At 43.5% G+C, this 13769-nt stretch overlaps 1 protein-coding gene across 3 annotated transcripts in view; it reads left to right on the top strand.

Annotated features, from left to right (window-relative positions):
- Nucleotides 1-13769, top strand: part of bcam (basal cell adhesion molecule (Lutheran blood group)) — a 57018-nt gene that overhangs the window by 29391 nt on the left and 13858 nt on the right. For all 3 annotated transcript variants that reach the window (XM_044034235.1, XM_044034236.1, XM_044034238.1), the window contains exons 2-3: nt 12057-12184; nt 12671-12887. In XM_044034235.1, the coding sequence (XP_043890170.1) occupies nt 12057-12184; nt 12671-12887 (345 nt within the window). The remainder of the gene's footprint in view (nt 1-12056; nt 12185-12670; nt 12888-13769) is intronic.

Here is a 13769-nt window from a genome sequence, read left to right on the forward strand (position 1 = left end):
ATTTATAATCGTCTTGGCTTGTTTTTTTCCTCTTCCTTTGTGCAGTAGAAACTGCAGTGTCAGCTGCAGGAATTCAGACCCCCGCCCGTGCTCTCGTCACAGTTTTTTTATTTGTTTTATTTCGGTCCTTCTTGTTCCTCGAATCTCTCCCTGTCCTGGTTTTCTCCTCCTGACTCAGTTACTCATTCAATTACCACATTTCAATAGAATCGACGATATAATATTTAAAACTATCACTTAATGACACTTCTGTTGATGTGCAGCTTTATAGCTCCATATATCTCATTCATAATGGGATAAACCCCCAACTACTGTTTTATTTTCAATTGATGTATATATTAGAGTTGTTCCTTACCAGAATTGAGGGTAAATAAAGTTATTTTGCATTGATTCGAAAAGAAATGTGTTTGCAGGGGGTTGACTTCTCACCCCGTTGCCGGGCCGACAGGACGGGCGAGGGGGAATCTCCCAGTGGACAAAAGAGTGTGTGAGGGGCTGACCTTGTCGCCCACTTCACACTGTTTGTGTTGAGCGCTTAAACTGCCACGAGATGACTCAACACACCAGCACATCTGTGATGTATCTGTATCAGACACACACACACACACTGGGATGTTACCTCTCTGCCCTCTACACACACACACACACACACACACACACACACACACACACACACACACACACACACACAGAAGCACAGACACACACACACACACACACACACACACACAGCACACACACACAGAAGCACAGGCACACACACACACTGGGATGTTACCTCTCTGCCCTCTAACACACACACACACACACACACACTGGGATGTTACCTCTCTGCCCTCTCACACACACACACACACACAACCACACACACACACACACACACACACACACACACACACACACACACACACACACACACACACACACACAGAAGCACCACACAGCACAGGCACACACACACACTGGGATGTTACCTCTCTGCCCTCTAACACACACACACACACACACACTGGGATGTTACCTCTCTGCCCTCTAACACACACACACACACACACACACACACACACACACACACACACACACACACACACACACACAGACACACACACACACACACACACACACACACACACACACAAGCACAGGCACACACACACACACTGGGATGTTACCTCTCTGCCCTCACTCACACACACACACACACACAGCACACACACACACACACACACACACACACACACACACACACAAGCACAGGCACACACACACACACACACACACACACACACACACAACACACACAAGCACACACACACACACACACACACACACACACACACACACACACACACAGACACACACACACACAACACACGCACACACACAGACACACACACACACACACGACACACAGAGGCATGCCTTACACACACACAGAAGCACAGACACACACACACACACACACACACAGACACACACACACACACACACACACTGGGACGTTACCTCTCTGCCCTCTAACACACTGCACACACACAAACACACACACAGAAGCACAGACACAGACACACACACAGAAGCACAGACACACACACACACACAGAAGCACACACACACACACACACACACACAGCACAGACACACACACACACACAGAAGCACAGACACACACACACACAGAAGCACAGACACACACACACACACACACACACACTGGGACATTACCTCTCTGCCCTCTAACACACATACACAGAAGCACAGACACAACACACAGAGCACACACACACACACACACACACACAGAAGACAGACACACACACACACAGAAGCCACACAGAACACACACACACACACACTGGGGCGTTACCTCTCTGCCCTCTAACACCCACACACACACACAACACACACAGAAGCACAGACACAGACACAGAAGCAACACACACACACAGACACACACACACAAGCACAGACACACACACACAGACACACACTGGGACATTACCTCTCTGCCCTCTAACACACCGCCACACACACACACACACAGAAGCACAGACACACACACACACAGAAGCACACACATACACACATACTTGCCAAATGACACTCTTGGCTGGGTGCTAATATTATGGGTTGGCGTCGATGCAGCAACACACACAGAAGCACAGACACACAGAAGCACAGACACACACACACACACACATACTTGCCAAATGACTGCACTCTTGAGCTGTGCCGGTGCTAATATTATGGGGTTGACGGCAGTTTGGGAGAACGATGCAGACTCGCGGTGACGTCAGCGTTTAAATCCCTGAGAACATCTGGGGAAATCACTCCTCTAAACTCTGCGTGACTCCGACTCTCTTCAAACCCAAGTTTAACTCATGAATCCCAAATGAGGTTAAACCTGGTCTAAGTGCCATAATCACATCAGCCTCCTTCGAGGCTGTACACACATCAGACAGGAGAGAAGAAGAAGATCTGAGTCAGTGTCACAGCCAGAAACACAAAACAGTTTAGAACTCAAAGGTTAGAGGATTTTATCTAACATCTTATAAAACCTGTTTCCTCTGGTGCTTTTAGAAAGTGTCTCCGCTGCTCGTTGCTACCTGCACGTTGTGTGTGTTGCTGCAGGGTCCCCCAGGTGTAGATTTTACCTCCACTTAGGTGGTACATTGGCACAAGCCCAGACAGGAACCCGGGCAGACTCATCCATATCCTGTAATTGTGGTGCATGTTGCTCCTGCACATCCGGGATACGCGTATCGCGCCGTTAATCTCGCCGCTCCCTCCGAAACCCTCACGGAAACACAGCAGAAGCGTCTGCCGCCTCAGCAGGCTGTGAAATGTGAGTATTAAAGACTTTTATTGTGTTTGGCTCCATGTTCAGGCGGCGATATCATCTGTGAAGCTCTTGACTCGGCGTTGGCCTCTGCAGTCAGAGCACATTTACACGACTCACGTCTGATTCTCGGATTGCTGGTAATTGGTTACTTAAGAGTGATGTCGGGCCTTTTGATGTGGGGCAAAAAAAAAAAAGGGGGGAAAATCCTCAAAGGGTTTTCATTTGGTTCTTGTGATAATTATTACGGTCAAATCCTGACTGTGTATTGATTAAAAGTTGGTGAAATGCTCAAGTTTCTTTTCACCAAGGGGGGGGTATATGGGGTGTATGGAGGAGGATTAGTGCCACATGTGAATTTTATATGGAAACAATATCATGAAAAGACAGAATTCTAAAGTTAAAGTCAGTAAAAAAAAATAAGAATTATGGGTTTTTTTCTCAGAATTATACGAACAAACTGAATTCTGGCTTTTTAAAAATGTCTTTAAAACATAAATGACACACGCTCCCATTCTTCTGTTTATTTGATGCAGACACAATAACTGACTGAATGTGCAGTAGTTTTACTAGGCAGCTTAAACAAACACAGTGTGCAGTGTGTTATCTGGGAGTCTTTATGACTTTGCTGTCAAGGTATTTGAATGAATCCACGTCCTTTGTCGTTGGAAATCATGAGCAAATGATGTCACAATGGCAAATACAAAGAGGGTCTTACACAGAGCAAACAGAAAGGTCACCCAGGAATCTATGAAGATGAATGTCACTGACAGTGAACCACATAACCACAGCAGCAGCAGCGTGTGTCCTGGGAAGTGTCTTATTTGAAAGTGTATTCACACAGTGGATGCACATGTTTTACAGGATTAGATGATAAGTCATGGCTCCAAGAACCAGATCCAGATCCATTATGCATTATGCTATTTATACAACCTTTTCCTACTGAAAAGTCACATTTATTCCAGAGAGAAAATAGTAGTATCTTGTTTGTCACTTATATAATAATAATATAATGATAATTCAGAAGTCACAGAATAACACAGCTGTACTTAGTGATGGAGGCAGCAGTGAATGCCTATTTTCTCAGAGAGAGAGAGTGGATTACAAACTTCCCTTATTATTATTATTATTATTATAATTATTATTGCCACAGGACATGGTGACTTTTTAGTATTGATTTTTTGACTTATTTTGCACGTCTGTGTGAGCAGTCGTCGTCTATGAGTACAGTAAATGACAGTGAGTTTCACGTCAGCGTCATGCTTCCCTCTCAAAGGTCAGTACTTGGCAGGACACACAGTGCACCACTCTAATGATCCACTTACAATTAGAGAAACTTAGTGTCTCCGTTCTTTCCTCTTTTTTACGTTACTTTGTGTACAAGCTTTTTTTCGTATTCCGTCCATTTGGGAAACTTTGTCTCTGACTGTCGTCCAACTGTAATTCTGTGTGTCGCGTGTCTTGCTGTGACTGTCTTTTTCACTCTCTCCCCATGTGGCATTCACTATGTGTGTGTGTGTGTGTGTGTGTGTGTGTGTGTGTGTGAGAACATGAGCAGCTGCTGTTTCTGCACCTGTTCTTGTCTCATCAGCCACTGACGGACTCCAGGCCTTACATGGACACACACACACACACACACACACACACACACATGAACATGCTGTATATATATATATACATATATACATATATGTATATTTATATATACTGCACATAAATGAGACCCTGTCACACAGACAAACTTTAATATCTCACTGATCTCACTCTCATGGGAAGAAAAACATCTGTATTCTTTATTTCAGCAGCCACAGGTTTTATTATTCATGTTTCCATCACACAACCACCTGACTACGTTCCTTGGTTGCATGGAGTTTGACTCTCAGCGAACAGACTGGCAGTCCTCTACAGTCCTCTACAGTCCTCTACAGTCCTCTACGGTGGGGCTCTCTGCCACGCCTTGCTGCCCACAACTGCACTCACATGCACAGACTCTGTGACGCTGCGAGTCAGTCACATGGTGTCACGGTGCAGTGAGTAGCTGTTACACCACGTGGTGGAAGTGAAACCACATTTATTCTTGAACGACTGTAAGAAGTGAGTCACAGCTCAGGCCTGGAGTTCGTCTATTACGGTGACGCGTCATGCTCACATTCTTGTGATGGGACGCAAGTCGATGGTTGTGTCTGTTTTGTTTTTGCTGTAACAGTCCAGCGCAGAATCAGGAAGAAAACTCAAGCAGACCAAGATTAATAGATGATTTTTTTTTAGCAGAAATCATTACAACTGAATCATTTTGGTTTGGCGCCAGAATAAGACTTTTGAAAATGTCATATATTTAATATTTTTCGACATTTTCTTACTTTTTATGGACCAAACAATAAATGGACCAATCAAGAAAATAACATAGATTATGTAAATAATCGTTAGTTGCATCAATCACGTCTATATCATTTGGTTCAGTAACAGACAGAGTTTGTTTTTCTCTTTTTTACCGGGAGGATTGTGAGTGTACAATAATGTAATACAATACAATTAGGTTCATGTGCATCGGTTACTATGCAGATATACAGTAGATATGCAGAGACCTGAAATGATGAATTTGTATGGAAATATGATATTGCATAGTGACCAGAGTGATATAATATAAACTTTTAGACTTAAATAAGTCAATTATCAAAATAAATCATGCGTCGTTACACCTGCGGTAGCGTCACTGTGATGCTGTCATGCAGTCTTTCTGCTGCTGCTGCTGTGTTTCTACATAGACTTTGCCTTTGAATAAAGGAATAATGAATAAATAAATCACAGCTTCACTACTCCTCAGTATAAGCCTGTGGATCCTGAAAATACACTTTTAAAAACAAAACATTAGTAGTCAATACATTTAGGAAACACAAATGTCTTTTATTTTGAAAGTGTGCTTCTCGTATAACACGTGCGTCTCACAGCACTAACGTCCTCCATGACTATAATATGTCAGCTGTTTGATGTCAGCACTGATTATCGAAGCACACACATTCAGCTTCATCATCATCATCATCATCATCATCATCATCAGCGGCGCAGATAAATCTCATCTATATTAAATCTTTATATTAGTTGTTTATACATGCTGCTCTGTGTTAATGACCTCAGTCCTCGTGACATTGAGGCTGCTGCAGGACACTGTTTGCTTTGCCAACCCCACACACACACACACACACACACACTACACGCCCATTCACAGGTACACACACACACACACACACACACTACCACGCTGCACGCCTCTCGTGTCCTTTCCTGTTCCACTCACTCACTCACTCACTTCACAGTGTCCTGGCAGTGATGCAGATCTGTTTGGGTTAGCAGATAATAGAAAAAAGGGAAGACAAGCAGACATCATTAAACGAGTGGTTCATGGCGGTTTCATAAACACACGCTCCCTTTGTCCTTTCCCTCTTTCCTTTTCCCGTCTTTCTCTTTCTTTCAAACACACTCGTCACGCGAGTGAGTTTGAGCGCCGGCTATTTAAAGATGCTCTTTGAGAATAAGGGATGAAAAGAGGAGAGAGTTTGAAAGGGAGAGAGAGAGAGAGAGAGAGTGGCTCCTGGTTTGATGTCCAGAATATGGCATTAGCTAAGATGAGGACAAGAGAGGAAGGAAGCAAGGAAAGGAGAGAAAGAGAGGAACGAACCATCTGGTTCTTTTCATAATAAAGGGCACCTGCTTGTGTGTGTGTGTGTGTGTGTGTGTGTGTGAGTGAGGGAGATGCAGCAGACAGAGAGAGATGAGTGAGAGGAAAAGGCAAAAGCAGACGCTCACAGAGAGACAGAGAGTATTAAAGATGGATTCACATTAACTTTTCAGTAGACTTGTGTGTCCTCCTTTGCAGAGTTGCTTCGACTGCAGACTTTTGGATCTTCTTCTTTTCTTTTCACACACACACACACACACACACACACACACACACATGGTGGCATGGTTCAGTTGCTCATCAATATCACATGCATTATAGATATACTGTACCAGTGTGTGTGTGTATGTGTGTGTGTGTGTGTGTGTGTGTGGGTTAGCACAGGTCACAGTCTGAGCGTCTCGTTCCCATCTGTCTCTCTCTGCAGTCACGCAGCCCATCACACACCACCTCACACACACTTTCCCTCTCTTTGGCTAAATCCGATTAGTCGGCCTGCGTCAGCTAATGAGACCCCCATGTAGTTAAACCCCACCTCCCTCCCTCCCTCTCTCCCTCCCTCCCCCCCACAGCCACTCTCTTTTGTCTGTCTCTAACACACACACACACGCGTATGCACACTCTGACAGCCTGTCTCTAAATCCACAAACACACACACACACACACACAAACACACACACAGACACACACGCGGTCTATGCTGAGCTCGGACAGCGGCCTCGCTAATTATGTTTTAATTGCCCGCCTGTGTCAGTCCAGCTGCCTTGAGTGTAGATTACAGAGCCGTGGCCTGACTGATCACTCTGACCCACAACATACTGTGTACTGACACCAGAAGAAAAGACAGGAGGAGGAGGAGGAGGAGGAGGAGGCAAAGAGAGGAAGATGTAGTTCAGATGGACTTGATTTTTCAGACGATAACAGAGTTAAAGGAGAGAGTGCACACAGTTCTACCAGTTAGGGTTGTACATTTCATGCATTTTCCTTTAACATATTGAACAGGTTAATATTCTACTACTAATTAAAGATTAAATTGATCAATAATTCCTCATATTCCTCTTTCAGTCATTGAATAGAAAGAGAGACAAACACCTTCTCTGGTCTCTGTTTACTGCCCCACAACTAAATCTACACAGGGCTTGAAATCCTTGAAAAGACTTGAATTATAATGTTGTGTTTTGAAAAGTGCTTGAATGAGTGCATTTCTCTCACATGAATAGTTTATTTATTAGAGGGAGGAACAAATAAACAAATAAATAAATAAATAAATAAATAACTAAAGAGTGACTATAATAAAACATGATTCCATTTCTTTTAATGCTATAGAAACTGCGGAATAACCTTTAGGTTTTTAGTACTTTTATATTCATATGAATTCTCCACAGCTGCTACATGCAGGAAAAACATTAAAATTCACCTTAAAAGTGCTGGAAAGGTGCTTGAATTTGACCTGGTAAAAGGTGTTCCACTACATTTCCTCTGCATGCAGCTCCCTTTATTTGACAGACCACTTCTCTACTTCTAATAACAACTTCCTGTCCTGTAAAGAAACTTATAAAACATGTTTATCTCATCAGAGCGGCTCAGACAAGCCTGAGGTCGTGTGTCGGACACCAGGAAACAGCGGCGTCTCTGTCCATGCTCATCTCAGGACAAGTGTTGGTGTTTCTCCAGTTGTCCTGCTCATGCAGCAGCTTTCAACTCATAATATCAGAAACTGCACTCAGTGCCGGAGCAAGCATTTACGGGGCCTGAGGCTGACCACTTCAGAGTAGCCGCTGTTGGACTATTATTGATACAAACTGCATGAATTATAGTTAATAATAGAAGTTTGCCCTCTTGTTTTTTTACAGTGAAGCACCAAGTGTGTCGATACTGAACTTGAATTAAACCAGTTAATAATTAACTTAACCTAAAGCCAAAGATCTGTGAATGTCTAGATTTATTTCATAGTAAACGTTTTTTCGGTTCGGTTTGGTACAGTTTGGAATGGTAAAGTCCTGGATCGGTCTGTGTAACTTTGTATGAGAATAGTCTGCTGTGACGTCCATGGGATATTTACACCGGTCACAAGGGAGTTGACATGTTTCTGTTGCCCAGTCAGCTGACTGTCGCAGACCGTACCATTTTATTCTGGTTTCCCCCGAGGGAAGGGTGCCGCAAATGGACCGGTTGGGACCGGTTATTTTGGTATTTCCTTCCTAATGGAAACAACCCAATGATGCTGTACACCAAACACAGTCAGTCATGATGCAAGTCAAACAGTCTGGATACAATGTTCTCATCCTGAAGTGAAGGTCAGAGAGAAGAGCGAGTGTGTGTGTGTGTGTGTGTTTGCTCCTCAAAAGCCGAATAAGTGGAGTATGCGAGTGAAGAGTTGGGGTCCGGGGCACATGTGCCAGTAAGTCACTTGATTTAATGTGGTGTGTTGTTGACGTGAGTGTGTGTTTTTCCCATGATGCACTCGACGGGACTCTCAAACCCCCGAGTGCTGCCCAAGAGCAGCGACGCTGGGCTTACTCACACATTCTTGTGCGCTCGCTTGTTTGTGTTGGCGCAGAGACAGAGGAGGAGGAGGATCACGACAAACCCCCCGATGCATGAGCCTCGGTTTGTTGAACTAATGTTTGGTTCACTCCAGAGCTACACTGAGCTGCTGGGAGATAATATTTGAGATGGAGACGGTGAGAAAAGAGAGAAGGAGACGAGGGATAAAACTAGAGTGGGAGAAAGTAAATAAAGACAAAGTGGAAGAATAAAGCTGTGGACAGAGACATGAGAGCTTTGACTGACCCCTGACCTGGTGTGGTCTGTGGGCTGTGGTGAATTTCAGGGTCTCTCTCTCTCTCTCTCACACTATATCCATATGACCTCTCCCCTCCACCCTCCCTCGTTCTCAGCAGAGTGATAACAAGGCTGCCATCCCTCGGCTCCTCTCATCTCTCTTTAGACGTTTTTTGGAGCAAACACACTTTCATGTCTGCTTTTTTAAAAAAAACGAGGCTGTCAGACAGCGACCGTTCCCAGAAGCCGCTCCTCCAGCAGCTCGCGGCAAATTTCTCACAAGACATAAGATCAATTATTCAGGAGTAGATTCTTGTTGTCCAGAAATCGATGATTAATTTATGCTGCCGCACAGAGTACGAGGCTGAAAATGTTCATCTCTGTTATTTTAATGAGGTTTTTATGTAACTTTCTGTTTGATTACTTTATTGTCGTCGTCTTTGTGAACAGAACTGATGTAACATTAACTGTCTGCTGCGTCACAAAACAGCCTCTGTCAAGCAATACTATCAGACCTGACTGAGGGAGCGTTTGTGTGTATACAGCAGCCTCTAGTGTCCCCCAAACTGCCGACTGGGTTTAGTAGAATTAACTTCTGGAACTCTTTGTGGACTCTGATCTGAAGAGTTTGAATGCAGCAGACTTGTTTACGTTTAAAAGCTACATGCTCCAGCTTTAATGTGATGTTTGCTGTTCATAAAAAGAATTTTGTCTGTAAGACCTTGTTACCTAAAAGCTGCCGGAGTCAGAAAAACAAAGAAATAATTCATAATCATTTACAAGTATATGGAATATACCAAAGAAGGTCAATATCTGCTTCTTAAAATACAACGCTCTTGATTCCTATAACTGATGATAGAGAATTAGGGGGGGGGGGTGGCTAACTTTGCTTGTGACCCCAGCCACACGGGGCCACATCTAGTGTACTCCTGGTTAGAGATGTTCCGATACCATTTTTTCCCTCCCGATACCGATACTGTCGGTATCGGCCGATACTGAGTACCGATACCGATACCAGTGAGTTAAAAAAAAAAAAAAACATACTATGCCTGCGTGTGATACTGTGATATGATTATCATTGTGGTAAGGCCTTGCTCAGGTTAAACCAGGGGTGTCAAACATACGGCCCGGGGGCCAGAACCGGCCCGCCAGAGGGTCCAATCCGGCCCACAGGATGAATTTGTCAAAATTTCCCACTACGATTACAATCTAAACGTAATGTCAAATGCAATATGTTTCACTTCCAGATACCTGTGACTAAATGTTTATGCCTTTATAGATGATGTGTAACTAGTACATTTAGGCATGGTATTGTTGAAATTGCACTTATATTTCTCAAGAAATGTCATGTTTTGTAAAAATATCCCTCATTAAATGTAAAACAAAGGAGTTCTTGTTGTTCATAGGTTATTATGCTATTATTTGACTATTTTTACTGGTCCGGCCCACTTAAGATCAAATTGTGCTGTATGTGGCCCCTGAACAAAAATGAGTTTGAATGAATACAGCAAGTGGAAGCCATTTATTTTTATATTTATTTTTAAATAGAACAGTATAAAAAGCAGTAGATTAAATACATGTTGGAATAATTATAAAAAACAAATTAAAGTGCAGCCATTATGTACTTAAATACTAAAAGATACCAGCATTTTCGGCAGTATCGGAGGCTTTTCCGATAACAACTCTACTCCTGGTGCCCGTATAAATGGTGGATGATCTGTGGATCATCCGAAGTGATGACCCCGAGAGAGGGAGCAGTGTAAAGACAAAAAAAGAGAGAATTAGGGACTTCTTTATAGTTCATTTCTGCCTTGACTTTTTTTATCATTGGAAGAAGCGTAATTCACATTTCAAGTGTAGTCATTTGCAAGGATTACACACATTTTTCAATGGAGATAATAAAAAAAATGTTTTTGCCAGTGAAGCATTTATTTGACTCTGTGTCAAGTCAAGGGTAAGGAACTTAAACAGCCTCAGTGTTCACTGTATGGATGCGTCGTCTGTTCCTCTGGCATCATCATGGTGTCAGTTGTTATCTCTGGAGACTGACAACAGTGTGTGTGTGTGTGTGTGTGTGTGTGTGTGTGTGTGTGTGTGGCGGGGGGTTAGCCCAGCTCTTTAAAGCGTGCTGTAATCACAGACCAGCCTCTGCGAGTGTGTCAGTGTGTGACAAAGTGATGAGTGCGAAGCGCCTGCAGGAGACGGCGTGCTCCGGCACTGATACTGTCCCTCGCGGTCGCCGCGCGGCTGTTCGCGGTTCTTGTGGTCGTGTTTGAACGCTCCCGCAGCCCTGCACAAGCACACACACACACACACACACACTTTCATTTTTCTTTCTAAAAAGGAGACGTGTTTGTCATCATTTGGGGTTATTATTATTCTTTATTATTTGTGCTTCCGTCTTATCTCCTCGTTTCCTCCACCTTGGAGAAGTTTATTGTCATCGCAGATAATTCAGAGCAGATCGGAGTCACCTATGTTCTTTATCTTTCACCAATTCAATTCTTCTTCTACTATCTTACTTTAATGTGAGCAGTTTTTCCTCATTCCATGACCTGTCAGTGGTGTCATTGTGTCATATTGCCTGAATTAAGGCTCGAAAAAGACTGTGTTTCCTAGTTTGAGATAAATCCCTGTTTGCGGCTTCCTAAAACTGACTTTCCTCAAAATAAATGACTTTTATGTCTTCCTAAATTCCTCATGTTTTGAGTCCCCTGATCCAATGTCCTCGTCTCCGTCTGTGTTTTTTCTCTCCAGTGTGCTGTGCGGCTGTGAGTGTGAAGGTTACGCCTAAAGTGGAGGTTTTAAAGGGAGACACGGCCAAACTGCCCTGCACGTATTCTGGCACGCCACCGTCCGGCAACGATCTTGTGGAATGGTACATTGTAAGTCGTTTTCCTGTGTTACCTTTGTTCCAAATGTGCATGTGAAAGGAGAGTTTCGCTACATTATCAGCACTGACTTTAACAGAGTTGTCTTTGTAGCAGATTTGAGCGACGTAATACCTGATAAGCATCCATACCTGCTATAGTCTATGATATCTAATTTTCATAATCGATTAACCTGTCGATTATTTTCTCGATTAATCGCTTGGTCCTTAAAAAAATGTTGATCGTTGTTTGTCAAACCTGGAAATGATGATGTTGTCAAATGTCTCAAAATGATTCACTTTGAATGATTTCTTTGTTATTCAGAGCAGAAAAATGAAGAAAATATTCACATTTAAGAAGCTTAAACAATCAGAAATCTTGTTTTAATCATGAAAAAAACTTATTCTGAGTGATTTACAGGCATCAGTGTGGAAGTCTTTCTTTTTCTTTCACTCCTTCATCATCATCATCATCATTTTTTCCCTGCATCTGACGTTTCAGGAGGAGCAGGGAACCAGGAAGCGCGTGGCTTTCCGACCCCAGGGTGGCGCTGGAAAGAGTGACGAGTTCACCCCACTGAGCGGCCGGGTCACTATCGGAGAGGACTTCACCTTGACCATCACGTCCACTCAGCCCTCCGACGAGCTGGTGTTCTACTGCCAGGTCAACGCTGGCCCTGCCGGGGTGGCAGACGCTTCCACCATGCTCAAAGTCTTCTGTGAGTCAGCTGTTGCCCTTCGACCTTTCATATGACCCCTTAACATGACCCCATGAGACTTTCCCGTCAGTTGTGGGTGTGTGGAATGTCCCACTAAAGCCTCTTTCACAATGGTATTGTGGATAAACCTGGGATTTTTCAACCTCTTGGTGAACCTATATAATCACAGAAGCTGAAGCTGATAAAAACCCAGATCTTTAAACCTGGGTGTAAATGCTGATTCCCACAAAAACCAGCTGATGCTGTGTATTTGACCAGTGTGATATTTGTGTGTCACTGCCACGAGGTGTGTGGCTTCCATCCGTTCTGTTCATGCATACTATCATTTAAAAGTGGCTTAACTGCTCCTAATGCATGTCACTCATTTAGCTTATTGCATTTCACACACACACACACACAGCACCAGTATGATTTGACACACAATTGTATAGATCTGAGGTGAATTTAGCAGAATGATCTTTTCCTCAGTGTGGAGCCTCGTCCAGTTGCCTTTGATAAGTTTCCCCAGAGGTCAATTAACCACAATCTAATCGCTCTTCAATCACACCTGTCATGTCTCATCATATCTCACCTTAATAACTGTCCAGATTTATCACCGCGGCGTCGGGGGCTGACCCCGGTGCGGCTCGCCGTGCCCTTGCTCCTCCCTCAGAAATCCCTTCAACAGACATCAATCATACTTTTAGTATTTAGCTAAAGATTAAATAGGATTCATTTGCATTCTGGATGGCGCTGATCACTCGCTGATCACAGAATAAAAGTTAGATTTCTGAGGAAAACAGTGAAAAATACACAAAAAAAAACACGTCAAAGCGTAAAGCTGCTTCTTCTAAATGGGTTTTTTCACTTTATTGTTGCTCTCTCAGGCACTGACGTTAGGGC

Source organism: Solea senegalensis, linkage group LG9 (assembly GCF_019176455.1).
Source record: "Solea senegalensis isolate Sse05_10M linkage group LG9, IFAPA_SoseM_1, whole genome shotgun sequence".
Taxonomy (NCBI): Eukaryota; Metazoa; Chordata; class Actinopteri; order Pleuronectiformes; family Soleidae; genus Solea; species Solea senegalensis.